At 44.3% G+C, this 25,767-nt stretch overlaps 1 protein-coding gene across 1 annotated transcript in view; it reads right to left on the reverse strand.

The window, feature by feature from the left end:
* Positions 1-12,034: 12,034 nt before the first annotated feature.
* LOC136125741 (uricase) overlaps positions 12,035-25,767 on the reverse strand; it is a 35,717-nt gene continuing 21,984 nt past the window's right edge. The window contains exons 5-8 of the mRNA XM_065880690.1: positions 19,216-19,402; positions 17,527-17,650; positions 15,495-15,578; positions 12,035-13,009 (exon numbers count right to left, since the gene is read on the reverse strand). Coding sequence (XP_065736762.1) covers positions 12,935-13,009; positions 15,495-15,578; positions 17,527-17,650; positions 19,216-19,402 — 470 coding nt within the window. The 3' untranslated portion in view covers positions 12,035-12,934. The remainder of the gene's footprint in view (positions 13,010-15,494; positions 15,579-17,526; positions 17,651-19,215; positions 19,403-25,767) is intronic.

Genomic DNA, 25,767 nt, shown 5'->3' on the forward strand with positions numbered 1-25,767 from the left:
GCCCTCACTCGCGGCAACTAGAGAAACCCCGCACGCAGCAATGAAGACCCAACACAGCCAAAAATAAATAAATAAATTTATAAAAAAAAAAAAAAAAAAAAAAGAATGTTCGGGCCAGTATCCTCTCTGCTGTGCCAGAACCCAGTGACACCAGTTGAAAAGCACTGTGGTACAATGGTGGAAGCACTGGGGCTGCTCCAGAGAGTTCTGAGCATGAATCCAGCCCCATCATTGACTTGACATGGGAACTTGGGTAAGTTGTACGGCTCCTCTTAGCCTCAGGTACCTCACCTATTCTCTAGTGCAGATACAGAGAGCAAAGCAGCACTAGCCTGGCACTGGCCACTAAAAATATAAACATGAGCCACATACGCAATTTAAATTTTTCTAGTAGTCACATTTTAAAAAGTGAAAGGAAACAGGAGAATATATTTAACCCAGTATATCCAAAATATTACCATTTTCCATATGTAATCAATATAAAAATTATTAATGATGTACTTTACAATCGTTTCTTCAGGTCTTCAAAATCCACTGTGTATTTTATACTTACAGTACATCTCAGGACAGACAGCCTCAGTGTATCAGTTAGGATTCATTTCAGTTGACAACCCAAATAAGAGTGACTTAGACAAGACAATTTCTCTACAGTATATATGAGGTCTCAAGGTAAGCAGATAAGAGTTGGTATGGCTACTCCATAATCGTTGGGTCCCAGTCTTCTAGAATTTTGCTCTACTATCCTCAACACATAGCTTCCTATGTGGTCCATGATGGCTGCTTAAGCTTCAGCATCACAATTGTATTCTAGCCAAGAAGGAGGTGGAGGAGAGAAAGACACCTATTATGAGAAGTTTCATACAGCATTTCCACTTGCATCTCTTTAACCAGAACTTAGTCATTTGGCCATACCTAGCTGCTAGGAAGGCTGGGAAATCTAGTCTTTCTTTCAGGCAGCCAAGTATTCAGCTAAACAAGGACAGGAGGATGGATACTGGGGGGGAAGCTAGCAATCCTTCCATAGTACCAATCTCATAAGGTTGATGGAGGATTGATTGAGAGTACATTGTACAGTCATTAGTATTACATGACGAGTGCTTGAAAGTGTGGTTTTACTACTATGATCTCACTCCATTTTAAACCCAGCCCAGTCCCGGAATTCACAAACACATGCTAAACTCCAATACTGTTCATCTGGTGCACCCTAATATTACTGAAATATAAAATAATTACTTTCTTAGGTCCTTGGATATTGGGTGGTTCTAGATGCTTTATCTTCGTAAAGGCACATAAAAGGAAAAAACTTGCATAATTTAAGCTCCATGAAAAATTGTTATGCTGAGTTAAGGGAAATGTGCTCAGCAAATGTATATAAGCTTTTATTGGTCCCCAAAGACGTAGAGAAGTTAGTTTGAGGCATTTGGTGCATTCTAAATACATCCTCTTCCTAATCCAAAATGAACATTCAATGACATTCAAAATGGTTTTGTGAGACAAAGGAAAGGGAGACCTCTGATACCTTTGTGATTTTAATGAAGACGTGTGGGTCAATAATAAACAGCCAAAAAATTTTTTTAATAATATTTTTAAAAATATCAGTAGATCTGCATTAATTTGAGCCAATTAGGTTGACATCAGTTTGTCTAATTGTCTATTTGGGCTGATTTTATAATGAATTTTTAATGCTAACGTGACTTCTCCCAGCCACCAGAATGTCTGTAGGCTATTCATCAGCCTTCTGTATGGTGTGCATGTAGAATGCAGAATAAGTTAACATTGGCCTAATCCACACATAGTTAAAAGGGAAAACTGGAGATTTGAATCCACAGAAGAGGAAGGGAACACTGGACCTAGGGATCCGGAGACCTGGGTTCTAGTCCTGGATCCACTGCCGACTTATCTATATAAGACCTTGTACAAGCCTCTTAACCTCTCTTGCTTCAACTGCCTCCCATGTAAAATAAAAGGTTCAATCAACTAGAATTTTATTTCAGCACTCAATGTCTTCGATTGGATATAAGAATCCAATTATTTGATTTATATGTGTCACTGCTTCTCTCCACCATTCGATTAAAACTCACAGCATTGTCACGTTTTACAATGTCATTTCCCCTTCATAAATGTCCTGTGCTTTCAGTCTGATTATGATTCTCTCTTGGCTGTGTAGTGGGCTGGAAACAGCTGCCTTTCTTGAGAATTGTCAAATTTGCTTATTGTACAACCCCGTAGCTTTCACTTTAAACTACTCTCACTTTAAACCCATGGTGGAAGTAACTCCTCTCTATGAATAGGACCTCTACACAAACAGAGCCTGGAGTTGAGAGGATGGGAAAGCACAAACTTCCCAAGTGGGTCACTAGGATGATGGTAAGTGGGGCCATTTCTATTTTTACACTTTGTTTACCAGATCCACGTGTTCTACTTTTGGGAGACATAGCACCATATAAGAATCAAGTGTTTAGGGAATGTACTACATCCTGGGGGATGATACCCCATCATCACATAGTATCATCCCCAACCTGGAGCCCCAGTTATGCCTTTAAAAAACCACTCCATCACTATCAGGCCAGCAGCTTCTGGATGGTGCAGTATGTGCTAGGACAAGTGGATCATATGGTCATTTACAAACTGCCACATCTCCTTTAAAATAGGCATTTTCGTCCCTTAGTCTGAGTAATGCTATGCAAGATTAATGTGTAAGCCCTTGGACAGTGCTGCTGGCTGAGTCCCCACTGGCAGGAAAGGGAAACTTATATCCAAAATATATATCAGTTCTAGTTAAGATGAGTCACTGTTCCTTTCAGAGTGAAAAGAATCTATGTATTCAATTTGCTGCCAAGTAGCTGATTAGTCTTCTCAAGGATTGGTGCCATAAAGATCTCACTTGATATTGGTCTCTACCACTAGAAAGTTGGATATTTGTTAGCAACAGTTATGATCAGTAATGGAAAGCAGGATTCCATGCTTTTGGGTCCATGCATAGCCTCTGTCCCTGCCACCATGACTACTCTATTCATGAGCTCATTGTGCCAGCACTGGGATTGCCAATGACAGAGGCCTACTGACATCAACTGGCCAAGTCATTCTGTCTACTTGATTGGCCAGTGCCTCTTCCATGGTTGATGCCCTTTGGTAGATGTTATGCAATACAAAAACATTCACATTTAATGACCACTCCCACAGAGCCTTGTGCCCAGGTTTTAACTTAAAAAAATTGATTACCTACATTTCCTGAGAAAAGGGGGCAAGCCATGCCATGCAGGGCCACAATGGAAACATAAGGTTTTGGTTAGGAGGCAGAAGCAGAAGCTAGGGGAAAGCCTAGGTTTTGTTGGGGTAACCGCTGTCTGCCCAGGCAGGGCAGAGTAAATAGTTTAAGGTTGTCTGGTTTGAATAATTCCAGCAGGCTTTTGGGGCATAGGGGCTATCTCTAGCTCTCTGGTTCCTGGCCTTGGGTTGACATAGGGCAGGGGAAGTATTGGCTTGGTGTCTGATTGTTCAATAAGGAGGTGGTTGACTTGCATATGAGAGGCATGCTGTCAAGTAAGTTGTTTTCTCTCTTTAGGTACTAGCTACCTGTGGGAGGAGCAATCTCTCCCTGGGTCTTTAAGGCCCCCAAGATGTCAAAACATAAAATACAGAAAATTAAAAACATGATTAATATACACAGATCCATTCACAAGCCTCTTTTTTTCTCCCCAGCCTTCCAATCTTTCTCTTTTCAGAATCCTTACCAACCAATCAGGCCATTTGCCACTGCCCATGAGTTTATATATATTATCTAAAACCACTTTTTTCCCCCAAAGTAGATGACCTTTTGGGGCATTTCCTGAAGCTTTATTCATTAGAGGGATTTCCCATCACCACTGTCATAAGAAGAGTGTGGCTCTTACAGCCACGAGAGGTGCTGAAGCAGTGGTGTATGACATGGAGATCGGGGCCATATGCCTTTCTTGTGTCCTGTAGCCCTACTTGTGCCTAATCCTGGATCTATCACCTCCATCTTACAATGGATTGCTGCTAGGCCGCCAGACGGTAATACTTGATAGGTTTGATAGAAACCAGCTCCACCACAGAATCCCTTGCTTCCCCTTAGTCAGACATTTGTCTTTACCAAAACCCAATAGCACACTGGGAGCTATTTTTCAAATGGTCAGTAATTCTCTGTTACAGATAGTATAGACTTTCTCTAGAATCCTAGGAGTCTGTCTTATAATTTTCCTACTGGGACTTACCACAAATCCCATATCTTCCACAATCAGAGACACCTCTAATAGCATAGGCTCTGCTGATTCATATGGCCCCAATAGCAGGAATATTCGTACCCAGCCTGGACCTGTCGCAGAGCCTTTTACTGCTCTGGGCCCACACAAAACTGGAAGCCCTCTTTGTCACTCAGTAAATGGGTTGGGTGAATATTCCTATTGGGATATCCCAGTGGAACATGACGCCTCTGAAACCTGGAGAGACTACTAGGCACAGTGTTTTCTTCTTCGTGGTAGAAAATTTGAAATGCAGTAATGTGTCCTTTATTTTGGAAGGGATGTCCTGGAATGCCCAAGACTAGGGATCAAAAACATTTTCTATATCGGGCCAGAGTAAATATTTCAGGCTTTGTGGGCCAAACAGCCTGTTATAACTACCCAACTCTGCCATTGTAGCACAAAACCCACCACGACAATATATAAGGAAATGGGCATGACTGTGTTCCAATTAAAACTTGCAAAAATAGGTTGTGGGACAGATTTGCCCTAGACCACTGGACTCCTAAAAACTTCATTAATATGGTAGGTCTGTGATGGGTTTCTCTACCATTCTCCAGAGAACAAATGTCACTTTTGCTCTTCCAGTCCAATTAACATGATATTATGGATACAATGGACCAATGTGGTGTTCTGAGGAATGTCCAGATGGTCCAGGTCACATATACAAATAGCAAGAGAGTTAATGTAGTCCTAGGGCAAAACCATAAATGTATACAATGATCCATCCCATGCAAATGGAAACCACTTCTTTTCTTCCTTGATTGAAAGTCTGATAGGTTTTATCCCATCAGCACCCTCAGTATCAAGTCCCATGTATAATCCTCCAGATCCTGTATATATTGATCAAGTCTTTGCTACTCTTTTGGCCTATAGTCCCTTTCCTCCTGCAGCAGGCCCAGCATGTCTCTGGGTAGTGTACGATGTGAATTGATCCTATTTATAGGTCTGGTAGCCAGGAGGGGAGGTGGGGATACATCTCAAGGGGGCATATGTTTCCTTGCCAGGAAGAAGCCTCTGTCTTGTCTTCAGTCAAGGAGTGCAGTGCTAGCTTTTAACAGGGAGGATTAGGTCACTTCTGCAGGTCCAGAGAGTTGAGGGAGATCTGAGGATTCAAGATTTCAGATGCATCAGTCAGGACCCTAACCTTGGGGTGGCAGACCTGTCAGGGTTGAAAACTCAATCTTTCTTGGAGCTCTGCTTTTCTTAGTTAAGTCCTGGGCCCAGTCCTAACTTTTTCTGCCATCTGGCTGTATCAGCAACATCTGATATATTGCCCCTGCCAGTATATTCCTGGCCTCTAGTATCACATCCCAATTCAACTCTGGTAAAAGTTGTAACAATGGCATGACTACAACATTCCAGGGGCTCATTGCCAGCTGGCCAATGGGTGTCCCAGCTCCTAAAATCCCATTTTACAGACCCCTTCCTATACCCTGCTATCACAGATAGTCTTGCCCATGAAACACATAGTGAGACCCTGATATTTTCATGCAGGACGTTTAGTGAGGAGTGCTCTCCAGAACAATGCCTGTGAGCAGACAGGGAAGCAGGATTGGGCAGAGGGAGAATTGGATCTATGATGCAGTTGCTGAAGCCTCAGCCAATCAGGAGCTATGGAGCTGGAATGCCCCTGATGGGTTGTCTCAATTGAGGCAAGAGAATGAAGATTTTGTATCTCCCACATTGACCAGCACTGGATATGAGCTGCTCCTGGGGAGTGGCTCTAAACTTGGGTGAGACAACCTCCTTCAGCCAAGGGCAATTCCTGCAGAGGGAGCCAACTATAGGCCATCAGAGACCAACACTTCTGCCATCTGAGTGCTTTGGTCCCAAGGGAGACCTGGGTGGGTAATATACTACAGCATCTTTAATAGGAGCTTTATCACCCATGTTGTGTCCATGGGGGAACCATTACCACACACTGGAGACGGCAGAGCAAAAGATGGCATGAGCCCGAGTTGCCAAATCAATCCTGGATAGCTTCTCTCTAAACTTAATAAGAAGGCCTTTCCATTTAAGACACTGTAAGGTATTCAGTTGCTGGCAACCAAAAGCATTCTAACCCATGCATGCATTATCTCAGTTAATCCTCAGTTACTCTGAAGTAGGTATTATTACTCCCATTTCAAAATTAGAGAATTAAAGTTTAGGGTAACTTCTCCAAGGTCATACAGCTTAGAAATTGCTGGAGCCTAGTCTAAAATGTCACACTATCTAAATCCAAAGTCCACGCTCTTTTCCATTTTAAAAACATCTATGTGATCAAACTGGGAAGGGGATGTGACATCCCCAGATCTGAAAGGAGCAGTAGCCTGTGTGTAGCTAAAGATTCAATATTTACCAGAAGAGCTGCCCTCAGGAAGCTTACTGTTCCCTGAGTGGTGGCTCCAAAATCCTGTGTCTACATCCTAATTTCCAGAACCTATAAGTGTGACCTTATGTGGAAAAAAGGTCTTTGTAGTGGTCATTAAGTTAAGGATCTTGAGATGATGAGAACATGTTGGGTTGTCTGTGTGGGCCCTAAATCCAATGACAAGTGTTCTTAAAAAGGTCAAACAGTGGAGACTGACAGAAGAGGTGATGTGATTATGAAGGCAGAGCTTGGAGTGACGCAGCCTCAACTAAGGAATCCCTAAGGGTACCCAAAGCTAAAAGAGTAAAGACCATCTCCTCTTAGCACCTTTAGAGAGCACAACCCTGCCAACACCTTGATTTTGGACTTCAGGCCTCCGGAACAATAAGGGAATAAATTTCTATTGTTATGCACACCACCAACTTTGTGTTACTTTGTTACAGTAGCCTCAGTAAATTAATACATCTGCGACCATTCTTTTATTCTAAACACACATGTATCCTTTCTCATATAAAGGTAATCAGTATGCCTTTCTTCTACATTTGATTGAATATATTCCTTACGTGGTAAATTTCTAATGGAATCCTTTATACTTTAAAGACAGAGTGTAAACTTTTTCCTTAGCAGATGTTGAGCATCTGTAGAGATGTGAATGAATGTTTTGCTGAGAAGAAGGTCCATAGCCATTATATGTACAATAGGGTCTCCATAGGCTCCAAAGAACATTAAGAATCTCTGAGACAGAGTTGGGCAAATGGAAGAATGAGAGGCACCTGAGCTCTGGGAGAAGCAAGAACAAAGACTATAAAAAATAAAAGATGAAGATTCCAGTATTTGGAAGCAGGAATAACCCAGTGCGTCTGGTTAGAAGACTGGAAATCCATGTCTTTAGAAATAAGCTTTGGTTTCCTCATACATGCAGGTGAGGAAGCAGGAGTTACAAAGGTTTCATAAAGGAGACTACAAAACGAGAAGTCCAGACAGCCCCACGTTCAAAGGAAAGAGAGTGCTTTCTCTGAATAGAGGGTTAGGAGGTTAGAGAAATTCAGACTTCTGCAGTTGAATCTCGCAGGTGATTGAAAAGGGTATATTATGTTTCAATGACAAAGTAAAATGTTGTCTCAAGAGTTATTTCTATTATATTGGGGGGGGAAGGGAGAAAAAGCAGGTTACTAAGAGTAAAGAATGGTATGAACTTAAGTCTAACTGTAAAAAGGAAAGGAAGGGACATTTTCTGAGCCCGTCTCTATGAAAACCTATGAGATGAGATTTAGAGGTTTTGGAATAAGTCTTAGTCAGAATCTTGGCTGCCAAAACCCCAAGCCCCATGTGACAGCTGCTCCACCAAGACCATGCAGACTGCCTCCCAGGTAGTGAATGGGCTAGAATCGCCTGCCTTATTCCTCTATGAAAGTACTTGAGGGGTTGGGCTAAACATGCGGCGATGAGAGGGAAAAGTGCTGTGAGAGCAGCTCTGCTTCCCAGAAAATTGGAATAGAGTCCATGTGACCCTCCATAACGAAATTACAAAGTGTTTTGATACAAATTACCTCACAGGTGTTTGCAGCTCAGGACAGCCTGCTCCTCTGCCAGTGCTGAGAGGAGCAGGTGAAACAGGAAGCCTGGTTTTCTGCATATAATTTACAATTCTAACCACAAAAAGACATCTATTGGGCTGCCCCCTGCAGGCCTGCAAGCCTTGCAATTGCCCGGCCTTGAGAATGAGGAAAGAGCCCGGAGACAGTGACAGAGGCATCAGTGGCTTATTGGGTAGGGGATAGGGGGTCTTACACGTCCAAAACAAAGGGTCCACCGCAGACGGCAGGCAGGACATGGCGCGATCTTCGCTTCTTGGGGGAGAAGGAGGCCACCATTTATAGGGGGAATTGACGTCAGGTTGGCTCATCACTTACCTGGGAACCCAGCAGCTGGGGCAGGGGGCAAGCATGTAGGCAGTTACTGATTAAGCCCTATGATTCATAGGATTGGATGGTCACGGGAGTGAAGCAGGGACTGGCTGAGCAGGGGACGCACAGAGAGCAAGAGAACAGCCATGTGGAGGGGCTGACCACACGCTCCATCCCCACGCACCCCACACGGCCCTAACCATCTGGGTCTGCCCCTCTTCCGCAGTACCCCTGGGGTCAGGTGTGGAGACGTGCACTGCAACCAGATGCCGCAAATGCAGCACACACGCCAGCAGCTGAGGAGTATCCACAGGAAGCCCGGCGCTTATGTCAGGTGTCCACGAAGTCCAGAGCAGGACGACAACAGCGTCTCACTGTCGACCCAGAAATCAGACTCGTTTCCAGTGAGGCCACCACTGCTGCCCAGTAGGAACAGATTCCCTTTGCTCAGACTAGGGACGAAATGTGAGATGTTTAACAGGCACGATACCGGGAAGATCATGACCGTTAAGCGACCTACAAGCAGTAACAGCGTTCTAGATGACACCACCCCTGCCTGTGCTCTTGTCCTGGCCGGCAGCGCCATCCTGTCTGTCCGCCCTCAGTGCCCGCAGCCGGTGCCGAGGCCGGGAGGGGTGGTGTAACAGCAGACCACAGGGTTAACACAGCGGTGCCTTTCTCAGTAGGGCCCGGGTTACTTACCTCAGTAGTCTCGGCTGGGGCCAGGCAGAAGACAGGTGAAACCGGCAAGTCCTTCCTAATCCTGTTGCCCACAGGGTCGCACACTGAAACCACCGGGGGCTTACCTGCCAGTCCCAGGGCCTTTCCGTGGTGGGTTCCTCTGGGCGTAGATCCTGTGGCCAGGGCAGAAGCGAGTTATTGTCCTGACCAATAGCTGGCGGTGGTCCTTCCATGGTCATCAGTTGAACTTGGATGATGTGGACTAACTGCCTCTGGGTTAACACGGCGGAGGCACTGGGACAATTGCTCCTGGGGTGTGGCCCTGTGTTGGGAGCCTCAGTTGCTGTTGAGTCACCCATTCCTCCTTTCGATTAGCCCGGCAGCGGTGGGGTCTTAAGGCAGGTGGAAACGCCAGTGTATGGTGTTTTTATCAGCCCATTTCTGAACTTCATGGCCAGTAAAGTGGGTTCCTTGGTCACTCTCAATGTCCATGGGCATCCTATATAGCGTGCATAGCTGTTTTAGACCACAAAAAGTGGTTTTTCTCGTTGATGACTTGGGTAGGCCTTTTGTAACGTCTCCCACCTGTTGTAAGGCACTGTAGGCTGCATATGGCTGCTGTTCCGTCACACTGTATCCTGGCTCTGCCCCTTCCAGAGCTGGGGCCGGAAGTCCAAGGGCACCTATTGTTTTCCGTTGCCACAAGCCCCAACCAAACCCTTCCAGGTAACTGGCCACGTCCATTTCACAAGCCTGTCCCTGAGTTAATATCCATAGAGGCTCTGTCTGTAACTGTTTAGGAGTGGTGGGTCGGGGGTTTGCTTGTGTTTTGTAGATAATCCAGGTCGTTGTATTTCGTCTGTATTCACCAGCCACCCCCATGCAGTCAGATGAGCCATAAGCACGGGGCTGGAAATATCGTCAATGTAATGGAAGAGAAAGACATCTCTCATGGCGGTCGGCTGCCACAGGGCCCCGCATGCTAGCGGTCGGCCACTTCCGGGGTACCCCCTCAACTTTCCGTTTCCTGTCCTTAGTTCCTGACACCTTGGTGCTCACAGGAATCTCCCTGGCCTCTTGGCTGACTCGCCAATTGTTGGGCGGCACCAGCAGGACTGCAAGCCTTGTAGTTGCCCAGGCTTGAGACCAAAGAAAGAGCCCAGCAACAGAGACAGAGACATCAGTGGCTTATTGGATAGGAGCTCTTACACATCCAAAGCAAAGGGTCCTGGAGCAACACCCTACCGTGTCTGGCAGATGGCAGACAGGACATGGCAACAACCCTCACTACTTGGGGGAGGAGAAGGCTACCATTTATAGGCGGAATTGACATCAGGTTGGCTCATCAGTTACCAGGGAAACCAGCAGCTGGGGCAGGGTGCAAGCACATAGGCAGTTACTGATTAAGCCTTATGATTCAGAGGATTGGATAGTCATGTGAGTGAAGCAGGGACTGGTAGAGCAGTGGACGCACAGAGAGCAAGAGAACAGCCATCCTGAGTGGCCTGACCATACAACATCCTTCACAAAACAATAACCTGGTCCTTGAAATTTTCACAGACTACAGGCTTTCCTGCCACACACCTAGGATATAATTTCCAATAGCTCATTTGCAACTCATTACAATAAATGTTTTAAGAACTCAGGAGAAGCAAAATGCATATATGTATAAAATAAGCCACAATTTCTAAGAATTCTGCTCTTCTTCTCTGAAACAAATACAGTGTTTCTAAAATTTATATGACCAAAACATGTCGAGTAAAAAGGGCCTAATTAAGTTTTTTCTTTTTTTGTTTTTCTTTTAGGAAAAATCGTGTTAGAGTCTAAATTCCTCTTTGCAGAGAATTATCAAATCAGCAGAGGAATAAAATGTACTAGCCATTTGGCCATGCAAGTTACATGATGTAGAAGCACATTTTGTAACATGAGTAGTCAATATAGCACAAAACATTCCTTATCACATTACTTCATCCTTCTTATCTCATGTTCTTTGCAAGTAGGCAGCAGCTCGAGAATGGCCTGTGGCACCTTCTACGGTTTGCTGCTCTCAGACCTCCCATCTCTCACCTCATCCATAAAGTCCAGTGATGACTTTCCATGTAGGTCTAACAACAAATGAAAAGAAGGCAGGATTTTTCATTTAACAAACACAGAAATTTCTATGTGTCAGGCATAAATACTACCATTGCTCTTTACAAACATTAATTCATTTAATCCTCAAAAAAACCTATGAGGTAGGTTCTATTTTCATAACCATTTTACAGATGAGGAATCTTGTCACAGAACTAGTAAGAGATGGAGCCAGGATTTAAATGAGTTTGTGCAATCAAACACGGCACCATACTGCCTTAAGTAGCAGTATCATAAATGTGAATGCAGAATTATCAAATAATACTAAATACTCTTAGGTAAATATTTATTAAAAATGAAGACAAAGGGCTTCCCTGGTGGTGCAGTGGTTGAGAGTCCGCCTGCCGATGCAGGGGACACGGGTTCGTGCCCCGGTCAGGGAGGATCTCATGTGCTGTGGAGCGGCTGGACCCACGAGCCATGGCCGCTGAGCCTGCGCATCCGGAGCCTGTGCTCCGCAACGGGAGAGGCCACAACAGTGAGAGGTCCGCGTACCGCAAAAAAAAAAAAAAAAAAAAAGGAGACAAAAAGTTTAAATAAATAGAGATTTTTAAATGGAGGTAGTTTATCTAGAATGTTCATGTGCACAAGGTTTTGTCATGATTGCTAAAATTTTAGTTTATGAAGCTTTATGGTATATATACAACAGTAGTGTTCGATAACTGATACAAAGATAACCACCACTCAGATCTGCATACATCTTTAAATCATCGGTTAAATTTATTTCCCTGATTATAAAATTAATAAATGTTCATATCTGGAAGATTCAGAAAATCACATGACAAAAAAAATAAAAATCACTCATAATCCCACCATCCAGAAATCATGATTGCTGATGTTTTCATAAATATAGTCTCTAGTCTTTCTATATGTATATTCAACCACCTGGGTATTGACTTACCACTTATTAAATGTGGCTCTTTGTGCCAAAGTGATGCATTATTCAAAGACAAACCATTTACACTTTTTTCAGTGCCTCAGTGTATACTAAATATTCTTTAAGGGTTGTAAAAGTCATAAAAGCAATACATTAAGATTACAAAAGTACTTTTAGAGTGGAAATATAGTCCCAGTGATACATATGCTAGAGCATTCTTAAGAACTTAAGTATTTAGTCTAATTGAAGTCACAATGGTGATATTTTTCAAAATATGACATTATCATTACATTTTCGGCATTACCAAGGAGCAAGTTTTAGCATCAGTAGGATGAAAACAATGCCGACTTCTTAAATTTGTGCACAGAATTAACTGGTGTCACACCTCCATTGATCCATGATTGTCTTCTTAATGAATGGATTTTAAAGCTTCTCTAAGATAGGAAGGAACAAGACCACTGAAATACTGATTTATGATTATTCTAATACTGCTCAGCATTTGTGAAGTAAACCGTGTCCACAAAGCATGTTATAATTACTAATTCTGAAACACCTTGCCGAGCTAGGTATAGAAGAATTCTTTCATGTAGGCACGAAATGAACGCTATAAATCAACATACTAGGTTGAAATTTTGCAGGGCTACACGCTATGATTTCCAGCATCACAAGTGGCTTAAGGAATGCCTCAACTGAGAATGGACTCCCACTGGTGGCCACAATGTTACAGCTTTGAAGTCAGCTTCCTCTTGACTGTACCAGTAATTCTGCCATATGGATTGTCTAATGGTAGCAAGACCTGTAGAAAAACCACATGGTAAATTCAGAGGCATTAAAACAGACCTACCCTTTTTTCTACAAATCAATATGAAATCAACAACAAAACACAACTTGCTAAGCAGGACACTGTATAGGCCCTACAGTAGTTACTTCAAGCAAGGTGATACCTTACTTTTCTGGCAATAGTTGAGACATGAGGCGATTTTCCAGAAAATTAAAGAGTTGTTTGAAAAGCTTTAATCATCAGGATATAAATGTTTCTCAAATTCATTACATTTCCCTGCTTTTTAAACAGAGTGTGGTGAACATAATATGGCCTTTGCTTGATGACTCGCTCTGAACGCCAATCATTGTCAATGCTAAATACTGCCGTGCCCTCAGGAACATTTGAAGTCCTCAGGGCTCTTAGCCCAATGCTAAATGGCTCCAGACAGCTGTGCATTTACAGGTCTTCTGTCTTCTCACCCTGTCATTTGTCACTTCTCTGCTGTTCTCAGTGTGTCCTGACTCACTGAGGGCTTCTCATATGTTGCCCTCACTATGTACGCACCTGCCGAGTGAGGGCCCGAGAGTGGCTCCGGCCATCCCCAGAGAGTAGACACAGACGTGGGGACAGCTTGTTCAGCCACTCGGGTGCCTTTATGCGGAGCCCTGGCCCAAAGGGACTCGGGCCTTCCTGCCTCCAGGTCTCCAGAGGAAGCTTCGTGTCTTACTTCTTGAGCAAAAGACACTGTGGCCTCAGTCTGCTGGCACACCTTCGAGCTAGGATCACTGCAGGCCCGAGGCATCAGGGGGCTCTGGGAGACCCTCCTCTCTCCATCGGGGCTCCTGAGCTAAGCACTGCTCTAGTCATGATGCCTGACCCTTTCTCTGTTTGGGGCCCATTGGTTTCACCTTTGTTGAACATGGCCAGGTCCCTTTCCTGCCCTTTAGAAAGTAATCAGTCGGGACTTCCCTGGGAATCCACCTGCCAAAGCAGGGGACACGGGTTCGAGCCCTGGTCTGGGAAGATCCCACATGCTACGGAGCGACAAAACCCGTGCGCCACAACTACTGAGCCTGCTCTCTAGAGCCCGCGAGTCACAACTACTGGGCCCGCGCACCACAACTACTGAAGCCCACGTGCTCTGGGGTCCCGTGCTGCAACTACTGAAGCCGGCGTGCCTAGAGCCCGTGCTCAGCAACAAGAGAAGCCACTGCAATGAGAAGCCCGCTCACCGCAACTAGAGAAAGCCCATGTGCAGCAATGAAGACCCAACACAAGAAAAAAAAAAAGTTCTGGAAATGTATAGTGGTAAAAAAAAAAAAGTAATCAGTCAAAAAAGTCTTTACATTCTAATTAACGGCATTCTGGGAATCTACATCCTCTCCTTCCTCTGAAGTAAATAGTGCTGCCTCTCCTTCAGCTGAGTGGACAGCAAGTGGGATCAAGATTGCACTCCTCTTTAACTCAGGGCCCTATACCAGCTACACCTGGCACCCGAGCATGACCTTAGGTACCCAGCACTGCTCCCCAGCCTCCAGCTCCAGCTGTAATGGTACAGAGCCCGATGGAGCCATCAACATAATTTGCAGAACAGAAACAAGGTACCTGGCCAGGGGGGCTGTGACTAATAAGGCCCCTGGATCAGCAGGCCCAGAATGTAGGACCTTTTGGACTCCCTTCATTGGCCTTTATCCACCAAAGGATATGAGCAGCAGGGCCATGGTAATAGACAGTCCCTTCCTATCTCACTCCCCCTACACACTAAAAGCAGCCAATAGAATGGTGTTTTTTTAGCATTCTAGAAGCCCATGGGAAGATGGATCAAATAGAGAAAACCTGCCATTCTGAGAGTGGTCCAGCTGGGGAAGGGACAGTTCTGATCTCCCAGGACTGACCACAGCAGGCTACCTGTTGGGACTTCAGGCTGGCTAGTCAGACACACTGACTTGTTTTTGCATGGCTGAAAACAAGTCAGGGTAAGTGCTTTTTTCAAGGCAAGGTTTCCTTTCAAAAAATGAACTTCCTCATCTTGCCTGCTGTAATTGCAACTACGAACACAAATATCTTCATTTTTTTGTGTGTATATTGTATTCCACTTAAATTGAATACTTAAAAGTTAAAGATGATAGAAGAAAATGAAAATAGAATCTTTCTTTTCCTCCTCATTGCTTCATGATAGAAGAATAATGGAGCTGTGACCTTCTGTGGCAATTTTCAGAGAAGTAGATCTCAAAGCTATTTCCTTGGGCACACCGTTCTTTCTTTGTCTTTTACTCTCTGCAACTTCCAACCTTCCTTTATAAGTATTCATCCACTTCTAGCATGCTCCAGCCTCAGATAGTGAAAGGCCAGAGTCTAAGAGGGCTCTAAACAGTGGCAACTATAAATATTCCAAAAGCAAGAGCTGTTAGGAGTTGTGACAGGGGATAGTATCATCCCAAGTTTATAAAGAGGGGTAAAGAGGGGTAAAGACTGGGTGGGGGGAAACGTGCTTTAAATATGTTTGAAGTTCTCTTACCTCTTCCCTGTTGATCAGTCCCATTTGGGACATGTCTATGGTAAAGTAGTGAATATTTGGCAGGCTGATTTCCATAACTTCTATCTGAAATCCACAACAATATGCATTACATGGGGAAACTGTGAATCTGTCTCTGTTACTCCTTCCCCACAACTACCCACTAGCTCATTACTCAGATTCTACCTGTCTCTGAGATGTTCCTCTGATGTTCCCCTACTGCTTGACACAGTTCTCTCCTGCTAGTACTATTATTAAGTGATGGACCCACTCTTCTCTCTATGTATGAAATCCGTTTGGGTCAGAAACCCGGGACATGTGCAGCATCCAACTGGCCTCCTGGTGCTGGCTCGTCAACCTCTTAAATTCCCTCTCCATCCATTCCCTCCTCTCCAGGCTTGTCCCTAACATTTGCAGGCCCTGGAGTAAGAGTATAATTGGACATCCCCATACCAAATGTTTAAAGATTTAAATGTTATGAATCAAGCTAAAATACTTTCAAGTGAAATATATTCTGTCCCTCTAACTTGACAAATATTCCTTCATCGCAATCTGCAAGGTCAGTATCGAATTTAAAATTCTCTGATTCCTTGCAGCATCATGCCAGGACCTGGCATCATGGGAAGAGCCAGCCCTCAGCCCTGGCCGTCCCATCTTCTCTCTTGGACTCATGTGGGTGGTTACCCCAGCTTGCATGTCAAGGCCCATTCATACCTCTAGCAAACATCTGCCCCTTTTCTCACTCTCGGGCTTAAGGGTACACTGATGGCATGACCTGCACTCTAGGGGATAGATCTGGGGAACAGGCTTGCACAGGTTCTGGGAGTAGTCTCAGGGTTATTTGGGCAGGACATTCTGGGATGTAAACATCCAGAGAATGGTCTAGAAGGGGAAGCACGGGCTCCTGAAGTGTTTGTTGCCTTGGTCCCACCAACTCCTCATCCAGCGGAGAGAGGCATAGCTAGAGGAGGGCTTGGAGGGGGAGTGTGGGCCGTGGCAGGAGTCCCTTGTGCCCAGGTCTAAGGATGGCACTGTTCCTCTCCATCCCATCATGGCCTTAGTTCACATCCTCATTGCCAGTTTTCTGCAACAGCCTCCCAACAGGTCTCCTTGTCTATGGCCCACCATCCCTTTAATCTATCACATGTCTTTCAGAGTGGTCTTTCTAGAGTGCAAATCTGGTAGCGCCACACCTTGCTTAGATCCCTCAGTGGCTCCCAAGAGTTTTCAGGGTAAAATACAGACTCTACAGAGAAGCCCACAAAGGGCTTCCCAGTCTGCTTCCCAACTCATCTCTAGGCACGTGGAAAGACTTTCGCTCCTGGAGCTTCACTTGTGGCACAGCCTCAGCAGTAAATGACTGTTCCATGCTGACTCCTGTCTCCATCCCTACCTGCTCCCTCACCCTTGAGTATGAACTCAGATAACCCCTACCTGTCCCTTAAGACTCAGCTCAAATACCTCTTCCTCCAGAAAGCCTGGCTTGCACTATCCCCTACACTGGAGTTAGGTGACTTCCTCTGAATTTCCATAATATTCTATTCTCTATTGAACTGTAAGTTTAATTATTTTCTTCTTTCACTTAATGATGAACTCTTTGAGGGTAGGGAGGATGTTTAATTTCTCTCTGATTTCCTCAAGTGCTGACAGAGACATGATAACCATTCAATAATATCGAATGGATGGATGGATGAAATCTCTCTGCATTTATCCTTCGTTCTCTGGCTCTCCTGAAACATAGACCCTTGGGATAATTACCCCTCCTTCAGGGCATTTGAGTGTCCTAAATTGTAGCAGGTTGAAGAGACTCAGAATTTTCAACAAAACTAAAAAACTACAGCAGTGGCCTGTGTTTTCAGGTCAGACAGATTTTTACATTTTTTTATTCTCTTCTCACTTTCTATAACAAGCTTTTGAGCAACAACAGATGTCATTTTTCATGTGTCTTCCACTTTCTTATTTTAACTCTCTTTCTCAGAGCTGACAGGAGACACAAGTTCTCTCAGTCCTCGGAATGGCAAGTGACAAAACCTACCTCAGGAACCTGGTTCAGGGAGAGCACCTGGATGTCATAGAGGGTCTTCTGGATAGAGGGCGAGTACTCGCCTTTGTCGTAGGGTCCAGCAAATTTCTTCAGGACAACGTCCCTAACAGTGTCCCTAAAACACAGAAAAGAGAACTGAGGGCCCTCACAGGGTGGTCTTTGGGGAACGTATTATGAAGCTAAGAAGCGGTACCCTCTCTGTCTCCCCGAAAACAATTTTATTGCTGGTTTTAGAGAGGATTAATATCCTATAATGCCAAAAAGAAAAAAAAAAAAAAACACCCTAACTTCCCATTTCCCTACGCACACACACACAAGTCAATAAATCTATTGAGCCTAACTAGGTTATCTTCATAATCTGGCACCAGGGCCCAGTGGGCCTTCCAGGGTAAGTTTCCCTCCATGCTGGAAGAATTTTTGAAGAGGACTTCCTAGTATTCTAATCTGCTTGGCTTGGCCCGTTGCTTGAATTGCTGCATTTTCAGGGGTGTTGCCGTGTCAGGCTGTGTGCTAAGTATTTTATGTAATTACTTCATTAAATTCTCTCAATATACCTGAGGCAGGTACTATTATTATCTCCAGTTTAGAGATGAGGAATCTGAGCTAAAAGGTAAATGATCTACTCAGTCCCCCTCCTTAGTGGGAGGCCCAGCTTGTACCCCGACTGGCTCAATTTCGTGCTCTTTTCAACATAAATACATCAGACTGCTGCCCATGGGGAACACTTGAAAAAAGGAGAAAAAAAGATTGAGGTGAGGTTCTCTTCAAGCATTTCCAACCTATCACATAATAAAAGGAGCAGAGTAACACTCTGCCCGTGGGAGGAAGCTACCAGGGGGCAGATTCCAGCTTATCACAGGGTAGAAGTTTCTAACAATTAGAGCTTCAGCAAAGGAATGAGATACCTGCTCAAAAAGCAAACTGGGATTCAGAGGCCTAATCACTGCTTGTTGAGGATGTTAAAATAAGAGTCATACCTTACAATGCTAAAGCATTTATCATTTATAAAATGCTTCTGTAACTTCATCTCATTTTGAGTTTAGCCTAGGGGTGGCCGCTTGTCCCAGTTTGCCTGGGACCAAGGGGTTTCCTAGGACATAGGACCTTCAGTGTTAAAATCAGGAAAGTCCTTGACAAACTGGGACAAGTCGGTCAGCCTGGTTTAGCCCTCTCTGCATCTGCCATGAAGTAACAAGGCCATTATCCTCATTTGATCCCGTGTTCCTTAAAGTGTGGCCTTTGGTCCAGCAACATGAGCATCACCTGGGAGTTTGTTAGAAATGCACGTTCTCAGGCCCATTCCGGGCCATAGAATTAGAACCTTTGGGGTTGGGCTCAGTGATCTGCAGTTTAATAAGCCCTCCAGGTGATTCTGGTACACAATCATGTTTGAGTACTACTGATTTAGTAAATTAAAAAACAGAGGATCAGGGAAATCAGGTGGTCTGCTCAAGGTCATCATAGCTAATAGCATCTTAGCTAATAGTGCAGACTTACTAACTCAAAGTAAGACCAGTATTCTTCCTGTTATCCATCAGAAGGGATGTCTTACAATGGGGAGGCGGAATTGAATGGCTTCCGAGTTTCCCTTTCAGATGGAAGACTCCATGAACTCTGGGCCCCTGGAAAAGAGGGCGGACACTACCTCCACCAGCGCCAGGCCCTAGCACTCGTTCATACCAGGTGGCCTCAAAGTCCACGTCTCTGCCCTGGTGGTAGCGCCACTTGCAGTACACTTGGGTGGCAAAGCACCGGTCCTTCACCTCAGGGAGGGTGGTGAACTGGTCCCTGATGAATCCTTCAAATCCGGACTGGGTTGTTTTCAAGACTTTGAGGTCTTTGATTCCAGAATTAATGACTGGAGGTCCTGTTTTACGTCAAAAGGTAAGAGGGGATGAGGTCATAAAGAAAACAGTGCCTTCTTACTGCCTAGCCCTGAGGATCCTGGTCATTAAAACGTGGCACACTACATTTGTACAAAGAGCTACATCACTGCCTGTGTTTTCTCTCTCCCTGTCTCCTCTGAAGTCCACATGATGAAGACGGTGTGCCTTTCCCTCTCTCTGAATTCCACAACTCCCTGCCTTCTCATGCCCTAGGAGAACTTATGGTCAGAGACTAAACGTCCATGCTGTGTTGAAGCCCACAGGAACAAATATCTTTTTCTCAGCTATGCGCAGAGGTATCTTCTAGGCCAATTACCTTCCACATTTTGAGCTCCATCTCATGCAGCAGGCAGTCATGCTGGAATGAGTTAATAAACTCAAAAGCAGCTCCTCTGTCTGCTCTTGTGACACCCTTTACTGGGGGTGGTCCTCATGTGGATTGTCTACACTGCTGATGGTTCCAATCACCACCAGACCCCTCAGTTCCCTTGTGTTTATGAACTCAGCAACACCAGAAATTTTCATGAATAGGTAGCATCGTGGGCCTGGATGAGCCTAAATAGAGACTGGGAAGATGAGGTCAGTGACCCATGAGGTATAGATTGCCTATGTGGATACTCATAAAGGCCTTTGTTTTTTGGCTGAACTGAGAAGGCACAAAGTTGCCTTGTGGGGACCTGGGCGGGGTGGGCAGAGTTGAAAACAATGGAGGAGATGACATGGCTCTCCGGCCATCCCTATATTACCTCATGAGGTGCATCAGGGAGGTGGAGGGGAGAGAGGCATAATCAATCTGAAAAAGCTGTTTACTTATGCCTGGCAGTTCTAGGTCAGGGCCCAGATGACAGGTAGGGTACCGAGTTAGTGAGGGGAAGATTCTCTCTTTCTTTTTCTATGTGGAACACACTGTAGTTCCAGCAGTTTGGTGAAGCCTGAAGAACACATGGCACCAGGTGACACGCTGGGAAGCCCCAGGGTACAATGTCTGTGGAAAGCAGCCTTCTTCCCAAGGAGGAGTGGCAACTGGCACAGCAAATGCTAGGCAGAGCCAGTGAGGCAGCTGTTGTACTCAGTGGATGCAAACTTCTCCCTGAGCACGTGTGAGACAGCCCTCCAGGCTGGGAGAAGGTAGGAAAGTTTGGCTGGAGAGGTACAGCAGTTTTGTAATGAGAGAGCAACAAGGTCAGGGAAATTCGGGAATTAACTTCACCATGGCCTTATTTGTATGTGCAGGCTGGTGAGGCCAGGACACTCAGGGGGCACTTGGGTACAAACTCCCAAAAGCATAGTCAAGGCAGAATGACTTAGATCACCTCTTTTCAGTCTTGAAATTAGTCCAGACTAGTATCTATGCTTTTTGACCTGTTGAATCTTAAGCCAAGAGCTGGAGGTATCAGGCATCACTATGTTATACATGGTCTTAGTTGAAGAATAAGAATGTAACCCACAATCCTCAATTAAAATCCAGGGCGGCTCTTAATAATCCAATGGTTTACATCATCCTGTGTGATTTCTATTGCTGTGGTTAACTCAGGAGTTGTGGACTTTCAGAAGTAGGTAAATAATGACTATATTTTGATATTTTCCCAACCACATGTGTGTACCTGCCAGAGAGAGCAGTGGCCATAGTTAGTGGTAGATTTGCTGATTAAATATGTGCTGATAAAATAAGGTGTTCTGGTCACAGTGTTCTAGGATAATGTGGTGAGAGAGAAAATGGTATTTTCTCAATTGGAAAATACTGAAGTTCTCATTGGAAGCTATATCTGAATCAGGATCAAGAGAAAGATACCAGCAATGATTTCATGCCTTAGGTTGGCTGGGTTTATCAGATTCTAAGTGTTATCAAGACACGATTCTGGGGGCTTCCCTGGTGGCGCAATGGTTGAGAGTCCGCCTGCCGATGCAGGGAACACGGGTTCGTGCCCCGGTCCAGGAGGATCCCACATGCCGCGGAGCGGCTGGGCCCGTGAGCCATGGCCGCTGAGCCTGCGCGTCCGGAGCCTGTGCTCCGCAACGGGAGAGGCCACAACAGTGAGAGGCCCGCGTACCGCAAAAAAAAAAAAAAAAAAAAAAGACACGATTCTGCAAAATCAGCATTTCTAACAGTGTACAGCTGACCCAAGTGAGGCTTAAGTCTCAGACCCAAGAGAATTGCAGAAGCGATCAATAAGTATCCGTTAAATGAATGAATGAGTGCAGTAAAATTGACTCACCTTAACAACTTAGTGTCTTTTTCTTCTAGACAGTTCTCCTCCATCAATCTTTACCATTTCCCTTCCTGATCTGCCCCCTCCCCTCAACCCTCACACACAGACAGTGTGACAGGGGGAGAAGGGGAGGGCATCAACACTGAATGAGAAGGTCCTGACCGCCAGCATGCGTTCTAGTCGTATGGCTAGACACTGGCAGAGGTGGAGTTTGAACTCAGCACCCCATTACGAGATTTCATGCTTTTCTTCCCCCTTTTTGGATCACTCCCCATCCTCAAAATGTTTCCTCCTTCCTTTAACTCTCTCTTCCCATTTCTGTAATAAAAGAGGACTTTCCAAGAGACAAGAAAGTTGCCACCGCCATTCCGCAATGTGCATTCAGGGCTCAGACAGAGCCCCCAGTTGAAAAATATCATCCCCGTTGGTTTGAAATGAAGATTGAAGCATCACTTTTAGAAATGACCCCATGTGTCTTGAAAAATTTTATCATTTTAAAATTTCCTATTGAAATACCAAGACCCCTTAGAGGAGTGACTCCTTAAGCCTTTATAAACTAATATCATAATTTACTTCCAACAGTAATCCCTTCTAGAAAAAAAAAATCCTATAGAAATGAAACTTGAATTTGTAATCAGAAGTGGGGTTAGAACAAGTAGTGGGAATCCTCGAAGGGGGATAAAGAGAAGTCAAGGGAAACCAAAGGCAAACTTTATCTATTTCTGCTTTTCCTATACAGCTGGCCTTCATCACCAGCATCTATGTGAGCCAACCAGACTTTGAATCCTCAGTTGTCTCAATCATAAAAGGATTTCCAGATGCAGGGTTACATATGTTTGAGTCCACAGTCTTGGGACTCAGGTTCCTTGAATTCAGCCTCAGTACTCTCCATGCCTCTCCTCCCCTATTTATGGGCAGTATTTCCTTGATAGAATGACTTAACCTCTCTCTACCTTAATTTTCTCATCTGCAGGAGATGACAATCATAACTATTTGCTAGAGATGATAGATGTCTAAGATGATACACATAAAGGACTTAGTAAAATGGCTGTCCAGGAGGAAATGCTCTATAAAATTATTATTATGATTTTGCCCTAATTGACCTTTTCTTATTGACATCAACTCCCTGTAAATACTTCCCATGTTTCACAAAGGTTCATTGGGTTCTGAAAACTCCTTCTGACATGCCATCCCTATCCACCTCCAGCCCTGTGCTGAGATTTATTGATCTTTGGGGAGTGTCAGTCTGCTAGGCAACTTTGAAATGATCTACTTTCTTGCTAGAATCTGAAAATGGAGAAAGCAGTTGCATTTTCTAATGTGTTGTGACCTCAGTTTCACGTGGAATAAAACATCTCACGTTCTCAAAGACAGTTCACTACTGCCACAGTTTAGGCAGAACGCAAAACATCTACTCTGGTGTGCTCATCATTCTATGAACAACGACAAAAACCTATTCTCTTTGAATTTGAAAAATACATTTTCTTGGCACGCATCAGACACCCTGGATGAAATCTGGGAGCTTATTTTATCTTCTCTGTTGGCGGTGCCCCAGCTTTCTGAACACTGGTAGGAACCTGAGCCTTTCAAATTCATGGGCCCATCAACTAAAAATACGATGCTTCACACACTCTTAAAAAGATTCCAGTTTAGACTAACAAGAAGTAATTCAACCCAAAAGACTGTCCTTTTCTAGGTTACTTCCTATGAAACCACTTAATCAGCTCTTTTTTGCCTTTCTGCCATGGTTATGGAGTAACGCAAAAGGAAGATTTTCACATTTTACTTTGCTAGAACATAATCTTTTCTAACTTTCAGTGTCCTCCTACACACTTAACAGATTGTGGTTTATCTCTCAGAGAAGCATACATCCTACCCCTTCAGGTCTCTAAGAAACTGCAAATTAATAGAAACTAAGCCTGATTCCTTACCTACGCATCAGGTGTCACAAAGCACAAAGCTTTACCGAGCCAAGAAAAAAAAATCCTGTCATGAAGGGGGTAATTGCTTCCACACTTAACACCTCCAAAAAGGACACAAATAGCTAAAAGGAGGATATTTTAAAACTATATTAAATCATTCTAGTAGAAAACCTCAAATGTGTAAAGTGCTAGAAAAAGTGAAGATCAATTAAATATCATTTGCCTTTGAGAGTCCATTTAGCTCATGGAGGCAGGTTGAAAGCTCCCTGTATGCAATTCTGGATGGGGAGAGATGATGTCACCCAGATGGAAGGAAGTTAACTGGGTTTTTGTACAATGAGGTGATGATCAAGATGATTTTTAAAAATCTTGTGCTTGCCAAGAACTTTTATTTTGGAATAACTGAAGAGTGTCTTAGTCTTGATATCAAAATGACACAAGCAGCCTTCTTGTCAGTGGCCATCTCTGTCCTGAGTCTCCCACTTTCCCCATCTCACTTCTTCCATCTGCCCTGCTTGACACCTCTTAAATCTCTTCTCCTCCAGGACTTTAGTTTTATCAATCCCCTTCCTAAAATCTTCCTCCTACCCCTACTAGTCTCCATGTCAATAGATTTCTTTTTTCACCACTACAGGACTGTATCTCTTATTTGAAACCTCTTCTCTATTTTCCGTTCCTCTATTTGGTTATGCTTGAGTTGGATTTTTATAATTAGTGTCAGATTGGGAGAAATTTGATGCTTAAAGAATTATGAATTATAATTCTAATTGTGTGTGTGTTGGGGGGGGGCGGGTGTTGGGGAGATTCTCTGCTTAGTTCAACTAGTTTAAATTAGTGACTCAACCATCCCAGCGACTTCAAGGCTTGGCTAAGCTTGTAGTTCACAGAGACTCACAGAGAAACAGTTTGGAAGATCGAGGTTCCATATAACACCTACATCAACAGCCTGTACCGCACATGCAGAGCCTAGCTCTCCTCTCGGAGCTGGGGAAGTCACAAAAATAACACCAGCCCTCATCCCTTTGGTGAAAAAATTTCTCTCTCTCTTCCAGATTCTCCCATGGAACTAGCAGACTTTGAAACAGCTAAAAGAACACTTAATGATGTAGCTTAAAAAGATACCCTAGGAAAAAATAGTGTAATGGGAGTTTTATAGCAATTCTCAGGGCTTAAAGTGGGTGCTTCAGATTCAGTAGGCTTTCTATAAATGTTTGTTCAATTAATAAGAATGAATCCAGTCCACCAGGAGAAACCCAGTTACATATCCTGCTGGGAAAATTTGCAGGCTGAATGGGTGATTAAGTACATGTGTTTGAGGGGGCAGAATTCTCACTATCCTAGCCAGCCCCCCACAAAAAGCCCTACTTAGAGGTTTGTAACAACAGCCTTCAGCATGTGAATTGGGGGGTGTGTGTTTGTGTAAGATGATTATTTTCTTTCATTAAGCCTATGCAAGGGCATTTCTTATGACAGTGATTGTACACTGAATCACCTCATGATATCTGCAGTTTTAGCTCCTGGAAAATAAGCAAATTAAGAATTAAACTTTGTTACCAAAAAAAAGACGGCATAGACCCCTACTCTCCAAAGAGGGACAGAGTACAAATGTCATCTTCAAATAGACAACACAGGAAGATACACACACTCAGGAACGTGTGCACACATACCGCACACACCCAAGGCAGCAGATGCCTCTTTCCCTGCTGACCCCTGCCAGCCCCCACATGCTATGGAAGGGGGGAGGTGCTGGACTCCAGACAAGTCAAGCTGGAGCTCTGGGAACACTGCCACAGTGATCACAACACCCTGAAGTTTTCTGCAGAAAGAAAAAGCTTTGGCCTGATTCTGTTGATTAGTTTCCTCCCCGTAGCAGCCAGGTGACTAGAATTCAGGCTGATGATAGCCCTGGTAATTCCTGGAAAGAACAAGGGTGTGAAGAGCAGCCTGTTTTCTTCCTATGATCAGCTGAGCCCTATATTTGGCCACTGCACTTCCACCTCCAGGGGTCTGCTAAATATTCTTGCAGAGGGAGGTCACCAACGATGCCTACTTGCCAAACTGCACACTCTCTTCAGTCTTCTTTTAAACCAAACTTCTTAACCTTCCTGTGGCAGAGACCACTAGCAGGTCCTCTTCCTCCTGGGTCCCCGGCTAGACTACATTTCCTGGCCTTCCTTGCAGTTAGGTGTGGCTGTGTGGTTGGGTCCTCTTCAT

This window comes from Phocoena phocoena, chromosome 1 (genome assembly GCF_963924675.1).
Source record: "Phocoena phocoena chromosome 1, mPhoPho1.1, whole genome shotgun sequence".
Classification (NCBI taxonomy): Eukaryota; Metazoa; Chordata; class Mammalia; order Artiodactyla; family Phocoenidae; genus Phocoena; species Phocoena phocoena.